The sequence below is a fragment of the Staurois parvus genome, unplaced genomic scaffold (assembly GCF_062004578.1).
Source record: "Staurois parvus isolate SC_StPar_1 unplaced genomic scaffold, SC_StPar_1.0 ptg000840l, whole genome shotgun sequence".
In the NCBI taxonomy this organism is placed as follows: domain Eukaryota; kingdom Metazoa; phylum Chordata; class Amphibia; order Anura; family Ranidae; genus Staurois; species Staurois parvus.
In genome coordinates, this window is record NW_028318636.1 from 405,351 (window position 1) to 422,862 (window position 17,512).

Here is a 17,512-nt window from a genome sequence, read left to right on the forward strand (position 1 = left end):
ACCCAGTCAAGATGCAGTCAGACAATGTCATAGCAGTATCTTATATCAACCACCAGCAGTCTGATTGCCTTGAATGAAAGGAACCAGATCATCTCTTGGACAGAAACTCTCTTTCCAGCGATCTCTGTGGTCCACATCCCTGGAGTGAACAACTGGAAAATGAATCTCAGCTGCCATCACCTGAATCAACCAGAATGGGCCCTTCATCCAGATATCTTGAATCTAATATGCAAAACATACTCAGATTGCTAGCAGACTACCCCTGTCCCCTTCCCAATAAACCAAATCTGCTATCTCAAGGCCCTCTATTCCATCCTGCTTCTTAAACCTGGTACACACTACTAGTTTTTTTTTTCATTCAACCAAGCAGGCTGAACGAAAAAAAAAATCTGACAGCTCACGAAGAGTTACTGTACTAACTATCTGATGTTATTACAGCGAACTCCTATGCTGTGCTATTGTGTTCTGACAGGGGGGACAGTGATTGGGAACCAGTTGGCAGGCCTTTTCTTCGGTCATGCCTCTTCGACAGAAGCCTGTCAAGTGCCTGGCTTCTGTCGGACTGGCTGTCATACACATGGGCCTAATGATGGCCAGTTTGTATTGAACCTCCTGTTGCTGCTCGACATTTGGCTTGTGTGTACTAGGTCAGTGTCTCTGGGTTAATGGCATGGCTGTTGAAACCCAGGTATTAAAGGATAGAGGGGTTTCTGAGTCTGTAATTCCTACCTTGCCAAAAGCAAGAAAAGCCTCTTCAAGGAAGATATTTTATCATACTAGGAAATCCTTTTTTGCCTGGAGTGAAAACAGACATTTCACCTTGTATTTTGGCCTTCTGACAATCAGGTCTTGACCAATGATTGGCCTTACTCTGAAGTACAAAAGTCTGGTCTTAGCTTTATCCATTCTTTTCCAAAGGCCTCTAGCTTCACTCAGACTTTTAAAAAGCTTTCTCCATGGAGTATCTCGTATTAAGCCACTTTGCCACTTCCTTGTGATCTTTTTATTATTATTATACAAGATTTATATAGCACCAGCAGTTTGCTTAGCACTTTACAATATAAAGGGAGACTATACAGCAACTATACAGTTCAATACAAGAGGGTTAGGAGGGCCCTGCTCCTTGGAGCTTTCAATCTAAGTGATCTCATCTTAGTTCTGACTGCCCTGCAGAAACCACCCATTCAATTTATCCATGATTTTCCCCTAGAGGATCATACAAAGTAGCCTGTTTGGTCACTGTTGTGTCTCCCAGACATGTTTCTGAACTGGGGATCCTTTCCTGTAAACAGCATTTCCTCATACTTCACAATGAAAAGGTTGTCTTGTACCAAAGGCCATCTTTTCTCTGAAAGGTGGTCTCCGCATTCCACTTCACAACGGACACCCTGCTTCAAAGTCCACAATTGCACAATGTATACGAAATATGATTGCAAGTGCTTACATTCTCAAAGAGAAATCTCCTCCTGTGCTTTAAAGTGCCCATTCCACCAGAGAAGTGGGAGTTTCCTGGGCATTCCGGTACCAAGCCTCTCTAGCCCAGTTGTGAAAGGACGACACATGGTCTTTTGTTCATACTTTTTCAAAGTCTTATCAGGTGGATGTCCAATCTTATGGTGATGGGCCTATTGGAAAGAGTTCTGTTTGCCTCATTGTTGCCTACCTTTCCTATTCATTTCTTGGGGACATCCCATGGTGTATGAATACTGTTTCCTCTACAGTATGATTAAAATAAGAGGACTTTTCACTTGCTTGTACATTCCATTTTTTTGGAGTACAATACTGGACACAGGACACCCAACATTCATTCCTTAGCTTAGTGTGTGTTGCTTGCTACAAAATTAAGGGCTCACAGACTGGGGAGGCGTTACAGGGAAGACACCCAGTGTCCACCTGAATATACATGCCTATAACCCATGGTGTATGAATCCTCTGCCTGTGTCCTGTACTGTACTTCAAGATGTGGAATTTACAAGTAAGTGAAAACTAATTTTTTTGTGTCCTACAGTTCGTGGTTGTAGCCGGACACATTTAGCTGTGACATTGGGAGACTGGAGCGATCCTTTGGATCCAGATGCTGAGGCTCAGGTGTTATATCGACATCTTCTATTGATCAAGGATATGCTCAGGTTTGCAAATGCTTCTTTTTATGCACACTATGATAATGCATGTAATTTCTTCATTGTTTGCATTTCATTAATGGATCTTAAGTTTTCGTTGATTTGTGGTGGCCTCCCTAATCTCTAGTCATATGAAGTAACCATTTCAGATACGTTTTCATATTTTAAAACACTGGCCGTATTTCTTGGCTTATGATATGCTTACTTTTTAATAGGAACAAGTACCTAGATGGTGCAGATGGTGTGGCCACAGGGAAAGCAGAAACAAGAGGTCCTACTGAGAAAGGATTTGAAGGTTCAGTATTACTGCTGCAGAATATTGCGACCACTGTGAAATTGTATCACATGACCAGTCTAGCAATTTATTTTTTTCATTTTTTTCTACTTCAGGCCTCATTGCTTCATCTGCGGCAAGGCGCTTGCTAACTATCATTGAGGATCTACAAAGAGCACACCAGATCTTTGAACGTAGGGAAAGAGAAGAGGCTCCTAATCATAGTAACTGTATTTAAAACAGAAGTGATGACAGCCTACACATCCAGACATATTCCAGTTCTTTTTATTGTTGTACACATATGGCCATTTTTCAGACTTTTGTATTTTTTGTTCCAAAGGTAAAAAAAAATAAATAAGGCCAACAAAACCGTTCACTACCTCATTTTTTCTCCAATGAAGAAAGCCATTTATTTCCTGAAGGATGTGATGTCAGCTGTTTCACTATTTGGTCCCTAAAGTTCTGCGTTTATTATGCTTTAAATAGCAATATCTATCACAGAATGACTTATTTTAGCTTTTTATAGAACCTATGTACAACTGCCCTAGCTGGTCTTGATGGTGGTGACTTATAACATTTAAAAGTGCAAATAATGTGTTTCAAATTGAGTTTAAAGGCCAGCTCCATTGATTGTACATTCAAATAACAGTGCATATATCTAGCAATTTAATTAGAACAGTTTTGCAACCATTCAAATTGAGCTACTTGGTATGGCCTTTTTCAGTCCTGATTTCATATCTGTGGGTTGGGAAGCCAGTGTTAAGAGGGACAATTGAATAAGTAGGTTTCAAAACCTGTCCCTTTCACTGTTGTTCCCCCGCCCTGAGATACATGGTGCCAATGATGCTCACCTCCTACACCTTTCCGTCTGCACTGACATTTAAAATCTGTCAAGCAATGAAGTTTATGAGGCAGCTGAGCTTTGGCGGTACCTGACATCTGTCAAAACCTCAAAAGTCTATGGACAACCTAAAGTCTGTGTTGGCGGATTTTGGGCTTATGTCAATGGCATCCATTTGACATCATTTTAAGACACTTTGGTAATCATTGACTGGTACATTTGACCTTGGCTTTTTTTGACCTGCATTTGATTTGTTTCAATTTGGTTTTGCACTCACATAGACTTGTATAGCAATGGAAAACCCATTTGAAGTGAAGAAATGCCTGTCAAATTAGGCCCCTAGAGCCCAACTCCAGGATATTAGCAAACTCCCCTCACACCCAACTCTGACTAACTGCTGGTATGAAATAAAAAAAAATATCAAAATTCCCATTAACTTACCTGAAGTCACAGTTACGAGATGATCTTCATCTTTTTCTGTTTGCCTTCTGGAGTTTTTTTTGGGTATCCATATCACTGCCTGTATGATGTGGACATCTCTTGTTTGTGAAGATGACCCTTGCAGTGGCTGGGTCCTCCTTTATAGGGTCTAGAGGCTGGAGAAGTCACAGGGTGGTAAAGGGACCATTGTCCAAGAAGATAACAAGCAGGGAAAAATTCCTGATCTCCAGGGCAGGAAATTAGCTTGGCTCATAGAGGAAACAGTGACTTTGAGCCACTGGAACTGCAAGATGGCTTAGAAAGAAGTGTTTGGTATCAAGACTGAGGAGTAAGGTAATTAAAGTACATCATGCTATTTATATTTCCTTTTTGCCTGGGGTTGGGCTTCAAGCTGGCCATATACAGAAAAGTTCTTGCCTGAATCTACACCTTAGCTACCTACAGCCTAAAATTGATGGCCAATTATGGCAGATGTGTGCATTTTTCGCAGTATGGTTGCTGAAGAAGTGGGATAACCGTTATGCAATGTTTCTTATCTGTGAAGGTATATTTATCAGCCTCAAAAGGCTGGCCAATCCTTGTACATTAATCAGTCTATGTCTGGAAACCTTTGTTTTCTTCAGGAACACTTATTTATATTCATGCTTTCCATCTGTCACGTACCACAGGACATAAGCAGAAACGTTCTGATCAAAAGAAATGATGATAAAAATAGGGTTTACATGAGTTTTAACAAACCTTTAGTTTGAGAACCAAAATCTTAAATGTACATATTTAAGTGTTCAATGAAAGTGCTTTAACTTTTGAAATATATATTGATATCTATATAAACATTCAATATTGAAGGAGAGTTGTTTTGTAATTAGATTGGACTTTGAGGTAATACTTTGTAAATATCTTTTCCAAAACAATGTCTACATAATTATCTTACACCAGCCTAGTCACTGTATATAGGCTTATCACAACTAGGGATTAAGTGCCATGACCTGAGGTTAACAAGACATTTTTTTTAATATCTGTTTCCACCTGTAACTCTCCTTAGTAAGCACATCTCAGATATACAGGCAAATGGCTTCATGTTGTACCAGTGTTAGAAGATGTAAAACAGTTCAGTCCTGGGCACAGAGCAAAGGTCATCAATTGAAGATGGGAAAAAATACATACCTAGCACATTAGCCTTTGCTGCCCCCCCACCTCGCTTTTATGCTGTGGGTAAAACACCTTTAGCAGCAGCCCTCTCACATGAAAGAATGTGTAAATTATACCTGTGTAAAGGAAAAAAAAATCAAAGACAACCTTCTGAAAATGCTGATTTCCTGGCAGTTTGTACTGAACCCTTCACCAAGTAACGTCAAATGCTTGTTGTTTACTCCTCTTTCAGGTCAGTCACCCAGAAAGTTCTAAAGCCTTTGGAGTAACATGACAGCCTAGTATCTAGACTTAGCAGCCCTTAAATTACTGTGAGTACAGATTTCCCTGAAAGGGCAGTTCCATAACAAGTAAAATCGTTTAATGGTCTGTTAATGCAGTGAGACACTGCAAGTGTACCATTTTCTGAATTTAATGTAATTCATTGTAGGCTTGCTTCTGTAGGATCCTCACATGCACTGCTGGGTAGGATTGTTGCTTGTCAGATGATTATTTGCTTTGCAACTTTGATTTCTCATTCTCTCCGAGTGCTTGCAATAAGCTTCCGGAGTGCAGGCTTAGGAACGCCTGCATCGTCATGCGTCTCAGCAAGTGGTTTACCAGTTTACTGACAAGTAGGGCAGTTGTAGCCAATGGAGAGACTTGGTGACATCTATACTGTATCTGGTAGTCTCCGCAGTTAGGCCATGTTCCAAGTGTATGCTTTTAAGCTTTCATAGCCTGCCCATTTTTGTTATGAAAAATCACTTATAGTTTGGTGTAATGGCTCTCCACTGTCAATACAAGAAACCAGTTTATATAATAAATACAACTTTTTGTTCTCACTATTTCCTCTCCTTTAAAATACTTGAAATATTTTTTAAAGTCTTATCTCTGTGCTTCAGTGACTCTATGTCTTTAGGATATGGTAGTTGGAAACTGCTATGTTCTGTATCAGCAGGCCATTTCTGCAGAGTGTATCACTCAATGTTGTGAACTTACATAGGAACCTTGCAGTCTGGAAACCTGAAACTTAGCTGATGTCAAAACTTTATCATTTCTATGACTTAGCTGACTAGTTCTGCTCCAAAGATAATACAGTGAAGGAAATAAGTATTTGATCTTCTGTTGATTTTGAATGTTTGCCCACTCACAAAGAAATGATCAGTCTAAAAATCGAATGGTAGGTGTATTGTAACACTGAGAGACAGAATAGCAACAAAAAATTCAAAAGAAATTCATGTCTAACAAATTATGCACTGATTTACATGTTCATGAGGGAAATAAGTATTTGATCCCCTTCACAAAACATGATTTAGTACTTAGTGGCAAATCCCTTGTTGGCAATCACAGAGGTCAGATGTTTCCTGTAGTTGGCCACCAGGTTTGCATACATCTCAGTAGGGATTTTGGCCTACTCCTCTTGGCATATGCTCTCCAAGTCATTAAGGTTTGGTGGCTGATGTTTGGCAACTCGAACTTTCAGCTCCTCCACAGATTTTCAATTGGATTAAGGTCTGGAGACTGACTAGGCCACTCCAGGACCTTAATGTGCTTCTTCTTGAGCCACTTCTTTGTTGCCTTGGCCATGTGTTTTGGGTCATTGTCATGCTGGAACACCCATCCATGACCCATTTTCAATGCCCTGGCTGAGGGAAGAAGGTTCTCACCCAAGATTTGACGGTACATTGCCCCGTCCATCATCCCTTTGATGCGGTGCAGTTGTCCTGTCCCCTTAGCAGAAAAACACCCCTAAAGCAGAATGATAAAGCTGAATGATAGGAAATAAAATACTTATTTCCCTTATGAACATGCAAATCAGCGCATCATTTGTTAGACATACATTTCTTTTGAATTTTGTGTTGCTATTCTGTCTCTCAGTGTTACAATACACCTACCATTCGATTTTTAGACTGATCATTTCTTTGTGAGTAGGCAAACATTCAAAATCAGCAGGTGATCAAATACTTATTTCCTTCACTGTATATATGTTAATATATATTCTATACACAGTATTTACCTCATATCTGTTATAAAAAATTGTGTATGTTTCAAAGTCATGCAGAACTCAAAAGGTATCAAACATATAACTCACATACAGATAATACAGATGAATTCCAAATTAATTTTATTCACATAAGCAAGGACATGCCGAGAGCAGATAGGATAAGGGGGTGAGGGTTGCTCCATGCAAGTCTTTATACTCTTCACTTGTACATCTTCCTGGATGTTTGACAGTTGGGATGGTGTTCTTTGGGTCATAGGCAGCATTCCTCCTCCTCCAAACAGTGAGTTGAGTTGATACCAAAGAGCTCGATTTTGGTCTCGTCTGACCACAACACTTTCAACCAGTCCTCCTCTGGATCATTCAGATGTTCAGTGGCAAACGTCAGACGGGCCTGGACATGTGCTTTCTTGAGCAGAGGGACCTTGCGAGCACTGCAGGATTCCAATCCTTGTTGGCATAGTGTGTTACCAATTGTTTTCTTGGTGACTGTGGTCCCAGCTGCCTGGAGATCATTGACAAGATCCTCACATGTAGTTCTGGGATGATTCCTCACTGTTCTCATGATCATTGACACTCCACGAGGTGAGATCTTGCATGGTGAACCAGACCTAGGGAGACTGACAGTATTGTGTTTCTTCCATTTGCAAATGATTGCACCAACTGATACCACCTTCTCACCAAGCTGCTTGGCGATAATTTGGTAGCCCAGTCCAGCCTTGTGCAGATCTACAATCTTGTCCTTGACATCCTTGGACAGCTCTTTGGTCTTTGCCATGGTGGAGAGTTTGGAATCTGTTTGATTGCTCCTGTGGACAGGTGTCTTTTTTACAGGTAACAAAATGAGATTAGCAGCACTCCCTTTAAGAGACTGCTTCTAATATCAGCTTGTTACCTATATGAAAGACACCTGGTAACCAGAAATCCTGCTGAATGATAGGGAATCAAATACTTATTTCCCTTATGCACATGCAAATCAGTGCATTATTTGTTAGACATGCATTTCTTTTGAATTTTGTGTTGCTATTCTGTCTCTCAGCATTACAATACACCTACCATTCAATTTTTAGACTGATCATTTCTTTGTGAGTGGGCAAACATTCAAAATCAGCAGGGGATCAAATACTTATTTCCTTCACTGTATATATGTTAATATATATTCTATACACAGTATTTACCTGATATCTGTTATAAAAAATTGTGTATGTTTCAAAGTCATGCAGCACTCAAAAGGTATCAAACATATAACTCACATACAGATGAATTCCAAATGAATTTTATTCACATAAGCAAGGACATGCCGAGAGCAGATAGGATATGGGGGTGAGGGTTGCTCCATGCACGTCTTAATACTCTTCACTTGTACATCTTCCTGGATTACAGCCTATTTTGGCAGGAAGGATTGAAGCCCTCTTTTTGTGCTTCAAAGACCAAAAGATAACAGCCTCCATGCCACTCTGTGCGTGATTTCAAAACAGTCCCTTAATGGATACTGATATCTGTGTTAAATAGTATCCTAATTAACAGACTGATAGATGTGTAATTTATAACAATCCAAACCCTCAGTGTTAGCTCAATCAGACTTCCTTACAAATTATGGAAAACACAATCCTACTGAAATAGATTTCTTTTTGTCTCTCAACTTTTCAACCTTCAGTCAACACAACATTTTTAATGGTGGCCATGTTGTCAAACATATATTGTTCAGTTACATGTAAACAGAATACAGCATGATTTTAATTTAAGTTTTTGGGGTAATGCAATATAATGAAATTATTTATCCGGTAAATGACCTTATGTCTCTGCATGAGTTTTGAAGTCTGCCATGAGTTTTAGAAAGGGTGCCAGTCTCCTTGTTGGCTGTTTGTTTTATATTTACGATGGCTATCATTGCTCACTTTTAAACAATGCTGGTTGCTTGGCTGCTATGATGAAAACCTGGTCTTATTCTTGTAGTATAACTGACCTGAAGCAAGTTTGTAGATCATGAAAGTCAGAGTAAGTACATGTTTTTGGTCTGTTCCAGACTCAAAGTATTAAAGCCAGAGGATCAGCATGACAGCCTCTGAAGAATTAGAGCAGGGATGTCCTCTTAGTGCCAAGTGAGGAAAGAAGCTATATGGATAGCCCTTATTCCTACAAGACTCTATTTATAACTTAAAGTGGTTGTAAAGGATCAAGGTTTTTACCTTCATGCATTCTGTGCATCAGAGTAAAAAAACCTTCTGTGTGCAGCACCCCTGCCTAGCCCCCCCCTAATACTTACCTGACCCCATTGCGATCCAGCGACGTGTATGAGAGCCTCGGCTCTCCTGGGACTCTCCCTCCTCATTGGCTGAGACAGCAGTGGCGACCATTGGCTCCCTCTGCTGTCAGTCATAGCCAGTGAGCCACTAATGAGAGAAAGGCGGCAAGCTGAGCCAGCTTTGTGTGTGAATGGACACATAGAGCTTCGGCTCAGGAGTAAGCCTGCTTGGGTGCCCCCATAAAAATCTGCTTGCTCTGGGGGCGCTAGGCAGGAGGGAGGGGCCAGGTGCACTGGCGGGGGACCCGAGAAGAGGAGGATTGGGGCTGCTCTGTGCAAAACTATTGCGCAGAGCAGGTAAGTATAACATGTTTTTTTTTTTTTTTTTTTATTGCTTTCAATATCACTTTAAATATTGTTTTTGGGTGGACTGGCCATTTAAAACGTCTGTAGGTTTACACTATATTCTTTTTAAAGCTGAACTTCTGGCAGGTTGCTAAATACGTGGTTGAAATAAAAATGTGATAACTGCTTTTACCTTCCAAGAGATTTGTGATTTTGTGTGGCTTGTTGTCTGATTTGGGAAACCCTGCCACACAGGAGAGAATGATCCTTGACCTTCACTACAGTAGCAGCACAACTTGGACAAGAACACTTGTGAACACCCCCCCCCAGACTGCTTTATGGACAGTGAAGGAGCAGCAGTGGTGAGGTAATCTCCCTGCTCTCGCTTCTTAGCAGCATAATCAGTCAGCACAGGTGTACTGCAAACAAAACCTGAATGCTGGACTCTTTGCCGCTTTCCCAGTTTGAGTGCTGCTGTAGAGGGAAAACAGAAGGCTGGTATATTAAAACAAAATCTCAAGTACTTACACTAGTTGCATGTAGAAATACATTTAATATATTTTTAAATGAGTACATTAACATTTGTGTAAATTGAAATAAGTACCTTCCACTTCTAACTTGTAAGCAGGACTGCTTCATGACATGCCTATGGGTACTATTACTGACAATGGGCATGGTCAGTGATTTACAATCCCACTCTAGAACTTAAGTTGGCCATACAGTATTAGATTTTTTTTTTTTGTTCAGCCTGCAGGCTGAATGAAAAAAACAAACAGATTCCTCCATCCATACTATACATCTTGGATGGATGACTTCCTCTGCAGGGCCATTGTATTCTGACAGTTGTTGGTAGCTGTCAGAATACCCCAACAGCATCTGTATCTGATTGGATTCAGCCACAGTTCTGACACCATTTTTTCACCTGGCCCCTTCAATTTTTCTTTTGAAGGATGTTGGATTAGAGGGGCCAACAGGACCACCTACTAAGCACATTTCCACTGGTTCATCAGGAAAGGCATGAAATGCGGCTAGTGTACAACAGCTTTAGGATTCTTTGTAGTGTGAGCCATTATCAGCAATGCTGAGGCAGACTGCTTGTTAGGGATGGTGCTGCCATGCTCATAGAAGTGAATAAGCATTTATGGAAGCAAATGTTGTACCAGTCATTTCAGCACTGCTGATCAATTGTGAGCTTGGATTTTAAAATAGCGCTGCATTCCTGTAGAACATAACATGGAGTTGGGGTGGGAGAGAACTCAGGTTAATGTAAAGAATTATAATAATGTGTTTTAATAGAAACACATAGCATGTAATTTTATATTTATATTACAGACAACGTTTTCCTGTACAAATACAATCTCTGCTAAGTGGTACTGCACAAGTTTTCGATGACAGATAGCACTCCTGAAATTATTTGTGAATTGTAAATCCCTCTCTGAGCATAAGGCTTCACTGTGTCTTGCAGAACTGTTTAAGGGAGTATAATAATCACTTGTGTTTATTGTATTTAGGGCCTTTGAATAGTGGCTATACACTTTCTGTTTAATAATATCAAGAGATCCACCCTACAGATACTGAGAATTTAAAGTGAACCTGTGTCCAAATCATGCACACTAAAGCATTTTAACATTCTGAACAAGTAGTAAAAGCACTTTAAAACAAGCCTTCATTCATCCCTGTACCTAAAAGCACAGTAAAGGAATTAATTTTCAAAATTGATATCACTGGCACTGTTTTTTACGACAACAGAATCTTGGCAAACACACAGAAGGTGATTCTAATCTGTTAGACACCAACAAAAACCTAACTTCAAAAACAAAAAAGCATTGAGCCATGGATGGATGGGTTTGCTTTGAATATTAAAAATTAATGATATAGCGGTTTCAGTTTGTGATGCTCAGATACAGTCGAATTATGCTTTAATAATATGTAAATAGTTTACTCTTCATGTCTGGGCACAGGTGCACTTTTACATGTCCAATGAGGCCTTATGGAACCAAGGCCAAATTATACTGCCATTTTCTGCAAGAGTCATTCTTCATACAAGGGACAATTTTCAGGGACTGAGGTCTAAAGCAGTCTAAAGCAGGTCTAATTGCTTGACTACTTGTTTACATCGAGGGAGGGTTTCAATGTATTCAGTAACAAAACCAAGATTAGGTGTAAAGATGGTTATATCTTTAAGCAGTACTTTCTTTATTCTGGTAACAAAGAAAAGGTATTGTGGATAGTTTTGGTATGTCTATCTAGCATAACCCAGCTCTTCTTCATTGCATATTTAAAGTGGTTGTAAACCTCAGACATGAAATGTGATCAAAGCATATCCCTCTATAGCAGTGGTTCTCAACCTTCCTAATGCCGTGACCCTTTAATATAGTTCCTCATGTTGTGGTGACCCCCAACCATAAAATTATTTACCCAGTAATTATAATTCATGAAGTGTCGTTTTACCTCCAATACTGCTGCTTTCAACACAGTAGCTGCTTTTAACAGAGTAGCTGCTTTCAACACAGCAGCTGCTTTCTACACAGTAGCTGCTCTTTACACATCGGAAATATGTTTTTTTTCCGATGGTCTTAGGCGACCCCTGTGAAAGGAATGTTCGACCCCCAAAGGGGTCGCGACCCACAGGTTGAGAACCACTCCTCTATAGTGTGTACTTGTCTCTATCCAGAGCACTAAGTGTAATTTCTCTCTGCTGCCTCCTTCCTTTGCTATCTGCATGAGTCCCTTCTGACAAGTTTTTCGACACCAAGAGAAAAATGTTGACAGGGAAGGAGTGCCAACAGATTGACAGTCTCAGCTTTGTTCCTTTGTGCTGTCTGAAGGGGTTGTGTCCCTTCCCTCCAACCAGCGCTTTAGGTTTCTTCACTGAGCACTGCACTATGTAATTACAGCTCTCCACCCCCTCAGTTCAGACAAGCTGTATAAATGCTGCACTTTGAACAAATGTAGAGAAGAGAAGACTGCAGATAAACAAGTACAACATATGTAGGATGATTTGTTTAATCTCTTTGTATCACTTGAATCCAGTCACTTCACTGGATATATGTAAGGGTTTACAACCACTTTAAAACAGAACTCCAGAATGTTCATTTTTTTTTGCAAACTTGCATTGGTCCATCTTGGCTTAATTCAAGTATCCATATCTGATTTTTGGAAGGTCTGTGAGAATGATGAAAATCACTGTAGTAGTCTGCACTACAGACAGTGAAAGTCAGGATCTTCTGGGTGCTGCTTGGTCAGAACCACAGCAATTCAGAGAACACCTTTTTTTTTTTATGGAGACCTTTACATCATCCACCCCTACTTTCTTCCTCAGCCAATCAGAAAACCTCTTGTATTCAATGAAAAATAATACAAGGCATTCTCTGATTGGCAGCGTTGCTGAGCGAGTGACATCCCATGTTCAGTGTGCAGAGGGACTGTTAGAGCAGCACCTGCAAGATCACTGCTATCAATGTATGTAGTGTAGGCTTCTACAATGGTTTTAATTATCCCCAACAGTCCTCCAGATATCAGATATGGATACTTCAAGCAAGCCAAGCTGGACAAATGTTAGTTTGCAAAAATATAATACTTGGAGTTTGGCTTTAACGTGACAGGTTTGTAGCTGAGCTGGTTGTGGGAAGCTGTTAGTATTCATAGCCCATGTATTACATGTGACCTTTCCTAGCATATGTTATTTCACTTCATTAGAAGAATTAGTGGGTTGGGCTTCAGTAAACACAGCATAAAATTGGGATATCATTATAGATTATTTATGTGTATATAGGATACATTAATTAAAAATTGCATTCTTAGTGTCCAGATAGACCTCAAATACAGATTGAGAGGTATGAAGTGAAAATAATAATACACTGATATTAGGTGCCCCCTAAAGCTCTGACTGTGCCACAACTGAGCATGAATCATGTTAACAAGTTCCCAACATAACTTTACCATTTCTTCCATTACTTTTCTATGACAAATATCTGCCATGCTTGTTTCCTAACATAACATCATTGTTAACACAGCTGGATGCACAGTATAGTTTTCAGAACTATTTTAGGATTTATATAAAGAAATTAAATGATAATTATCTCATGGTAACACTTCAGAAATTGTCATAATTACATTTCTGGATAACAGTATATAGCTCCTCTAAAGTAAGAGGGCCATTGAGGGGGACATTTAGGTTGGCTATGCATAGCTCCACATCTGCAAGTGAAGAACTATTGATTGTCAAATTGGGTCTGTGTTGGGGTTAATAAGGGTAATGAGTCATTTTGAATGAAAATATTCACATTATATGGGTCAAGAACAGACAAATCTGTCACCATCTGAAAGATGTGAGGGATCTGTGGCAGGTGCATGGCCTTCCAAAGAATTCAGACTCATAGGGTAGATATTATTTTTGCTGGAGGAGAATACGCTGCAGGTGGTCGGATGTTTAGTAAAATGTGGGAAATTGTGAATGGTCTGGGCCCTGTCAAAAAAGTAATTTTAAACTGGAAATCATCTTATAAATAAACTTGTGACTGGAGGCTGTATGTGTCATTTATAGTGTAGTCTATCCAGAGTAGCAGATTGTGCATTCCCTGCTGAGCCCTGATGACCATTAGAAATCTATAAAATGTCAGAAAGATTTTACCAACAACTTTGTAGCATCTTTTACATTGGATATAAATGTAATTTCGTGGTACTCTTACAGTATTTATGGGTACATTTTGTTAATCTGACAGATCACAATGTGTGGGGCCACTGTCATTTTGATGTCAGGTGAGAGCTTTTGGTAGTGTGACAGCACACTGCTATACAACCACAGGGTACCGTGTGCTAAGAAAAAAACTACATGAAGTTTCTTCTTGCTATATTGGTCATGCTCAAGAGAATCACTGTGGTTTAAATTCCAGTGGCAGGATTCAGAGTTCTGTGCCATGTAGAGGAAGAGCCCCGATTCATGTGATTCACCATGGCGTTTCCTTTAGAAAAACACTTTTTTATTTTAATATCATTTTGTTCTGACAGATGCAGTGCAAAACGTGTCCTGCATATCATGAACCTGTTGGGCATTTTAAACTTTTAAAAGGAACAAATGCCATAAGGTGCTTGTCACGCCGGTTGTCAAGAATAAAATGCTCCCCCCCTCCATCCCGATTTTACTGCTGTAACTGAGTAATTGCTTCCTTCACATTTGGTGAAAGCCTATCCCCAACCCAGTTGTTGTGGGTGATAGTGAATGCTTAATATCACAAAATGACATTACATTCAACTCTATGCACCACCGTGTGATGTGGTGCAGTGAGTTGTGCTATGTAAAAATCCATACATACTGCATTTTGTACATGGCGTACACCACTACACATGTATGGTGTGAACATCTGCCCTTGCGTTGATCTATGCAGTTCAATGGATAAAGTGTGAATGAGCCCTTAAAGTACTTTTTTCCATCTTTCTAGGTGCCCTGTAACATTAGCTGTGAGGTCAGACAAGACTCCCCAACCCACTTGGTGCATAGCCACCAAAAACTGCAGCCAGCATGGAGACTGCTGCTTTGCTAGTGAGTGGCTGTCTATGGGTCACAGCAAGGAATGCAGAGGAAGGTGAGGCTGACACATATGTACTTTGTCCCATCAGGAACTGAATACTGTAAAAAAAATACTACTTCGTAAAGTATAAAATAGCTGCCAGGTTCAGTCTGAATATATTTTTGAGCAGATATAAGGAACATCCAAAGAAAGGTTACTTTACCTACCATAGAGATACATTAAACACAGGGGAAGCCTGGATGTTGTATAGAGGATTCTATGATATGACAATGAAAAAATATATTACAAAACAGTTTATGCATTTTGACAGAAAAGAGCAATGAATTATAATTTTTATAAATGGATATATTTATGACAAATCTGCTACATTTTAATTATGAGCATCTAGATTCACCCTTTTTATTAACATAGTGCAAAGATGTGCAGTAACCTATACCAGATAGAAATGTTTCAACAGATAAGTCTTGACAGATACAGTAAAACTGTTTTTGATTGGCTGCTATGGGTTACAGCACACCTGTGCACTTTTGACTATGTTTTATAAGTCCAATGCTGTTTTCAAGCATACTGGCTCATTTCATGAATTCCTTATTGCTCTACACTCACCGCCTTCTGGTAATGTTCATTGCTAATGTGAACAAATGTATATATATCACTGATTTGTGTAGCACACACAGACACAACATGTACTTTGGTCACGCAAAAGATGAGACAGGAGGCTGCTCTGGGTTTTGGCTTTGAAGTAGTAGTAAGAAGGATGCTAAACACTCATCGGTTTGTGGGTGTGTTAGAGTGGTCAAGGCATTATACCTCACCATTGACCAGGACTAAATGCCAACCATGACATTAATGGTTTATATAGCATATTAGTCTAACGCCCAAAGTTCTGCACAACGTGGTGAATTAGCGCTGCTTCTCCCATATTCATTGAGTTAAAGCAACTTTCTGCATTCAGATTGCCTTTTTCCCAGTAATTTCATGCTTCGTAGAGTGATTCTTTGCTATTTGCACTGCCCATGAGGCCTGAGATGCTGTGAAGAGTGCTTCCATGCATCACTGAAATAAGTGAGATGTTATACATCTCCAATTCTTTGCAAAAACATCACACATTTGCCCTTTAAGTAATCAAGGCAGTATGGTGGAGTCTCCACTTCTGGTAGGATGAATTCCCCTGAAAAAGAAGGGGCAGTACTAAGCAGGGCAAAGCTGACAATGCTCTGAGCCAGCTGCTGGGCCTATGGGTATGAAAGGGTCCAGCATACTGACTACTAAAGCCGATCTTCACTGACCCCCTGCAAAGTAAGTTCAGCTAGCACATTGTCCAAGTAGTTGGGATCTGGATATCCATGCCCTGTAAGGTTTGATCCAAATTCAGTCTTATGATGAATCTCGTTCCATACCACTGTGTTAGATTCTCCTGTCGTGCTGGAGGTACCAATGGAAAATATCAGGCGGCGATCCCATGCTGCTACCAGCAGGCGTAATACCTGGAAATCAGAGCATATTTCAAAATTCAAATAGACCTACTACCACCTTTTTTTTTTTTTTTTCTTTTTAGGAAACATGACTCTACCAAAGGGCTAGTTTCATGGTGCTGTGGGTATCTGAGTATTGGAAGGTATATAATGACAAAAACAATTGTTCCTACAGGATGAAATACACACAGTGACTTTGAAAGCTCACATGACTGATGCCAGGCCAAACCCTGCTTTTTATTTTGAGTTGTCAGTTTGATGTTTGAGTGTCTTTGATGATCTCCCTCTCTACCTTTTAAAACCTCCTTCCTTTGTGTACGTGCTCTGGCTCCAGAACTTTGGACTGTATACAGACCTTATGATTATGTCTTAAACATGAGCTCCAGTCGGTTTTCTGAAAATTAAAAAAAAAAACTGTAGCTGCTGACTTTTATTAATTGGGCACTTACCTGTACCAGGATCCAGCGATGTGCTTACCCTCAGGGGACACCGGGGACTGTGTTCTAGGTGTCGGTATCTTAACTGTAAGTATATGATCCAAACGCACACGTTCCTGCGTTAAAAAATGGCTGTGTGTATGAGTGGGTGCTGCAGTGACCGTCGGCTGGAACCGAACAAAATCAGCAAAGAAAAAATGTCACCAGCACACCGAGGATCACCAATATGGGTCCAAAGGTTTTAATAAACCATCACATAGTTACAGCAAGGCAACGTTTCGGAGTCTCGCAGGACCCCTTCATCAGGCATGTGACAAAAGCTTGTATCTTAACTGTGGCACCCGGCTGTGACAGCTTGTGGCTTCACAGCCGGGTGCCCACTGCAAATGCGTGAGCTGCACTGCACATTGTGAAAGGTCCCGCTGTCTTCTGGGACTTGTGACGGCCCAGAAGACTGCGGGAAGGGAGGGGGAAAAGGAGAACTTCTGCTCAGATGCCTAGGCCATCTGAGAAGAAATGGGAGTGGGTACCTGTCAAAGCCAGGTACATGCTCTAATCCTCCTCCCCCCCCCCCCCCCCCCAACAAAAAAAAATGCCAAACTTCAAAGAGGAGCGGGGGAGGAGGCCTTAAAATAAAACTTTTACTTATGGGTGGAGTTCTGGAGTTCCT

General features: G+C 40.3%; 2 protein-coding genes across 4 annotated transcripts in view; one reads left to right on the forward strand and one right to left on the reverse strand.

The window, feature by feature from the left end:
* The window catches only part of RASAL1 (RAS protein activator like 1), a 126,620-nt gene extending 123,857 nt beyond the window's left edge, over positions 1–2,763 (forward strand). For both annotated transcript variants that reach the window (XM_089655420.1, XM_089655421.1), the window contains 3 exons: positions 2,009–2,129; positions 2,336–2,415; positions 2,511–2,763. In XM_089655420.1, the coding sequence (XP_089511546.1) occupies positions 2,009–2,129; positions 2,336–2,415; positions 2,511–2,632 (323 nt within the window). In that variant the 3' untranslated portion in view covers positions 2,633–2,763. The remainder of the gene's footprint in view (positions 1–2,008; positions 2,130–2,335; positions 2,416–2,510) is intronic.
* A 5,306-nt stretch (positions 2,764–8,069) lies between these two features.
* DTX1 (deltex E3 ubiquitin ligase 1) overlaps positions 8,070–17,512 on the reverse strand; it is a 107,155-nt gene continuing 97,712 nt past the window's right edge. For both annotated transcript variants that reach the window (XM_089655423.1, XM_089655422.1), the window contains exon 10: positions 8,070–16,417. In XM_089655423.1, the coding sequence (XP_089511549.1) occupies positions 16,199–16,417 (219 nt within the window). In that variant the 3' untranslated portion in view covers positions 8,070–16,198. The remainder of the gene's footprint in view (positions 16,418–17,512) is intronic.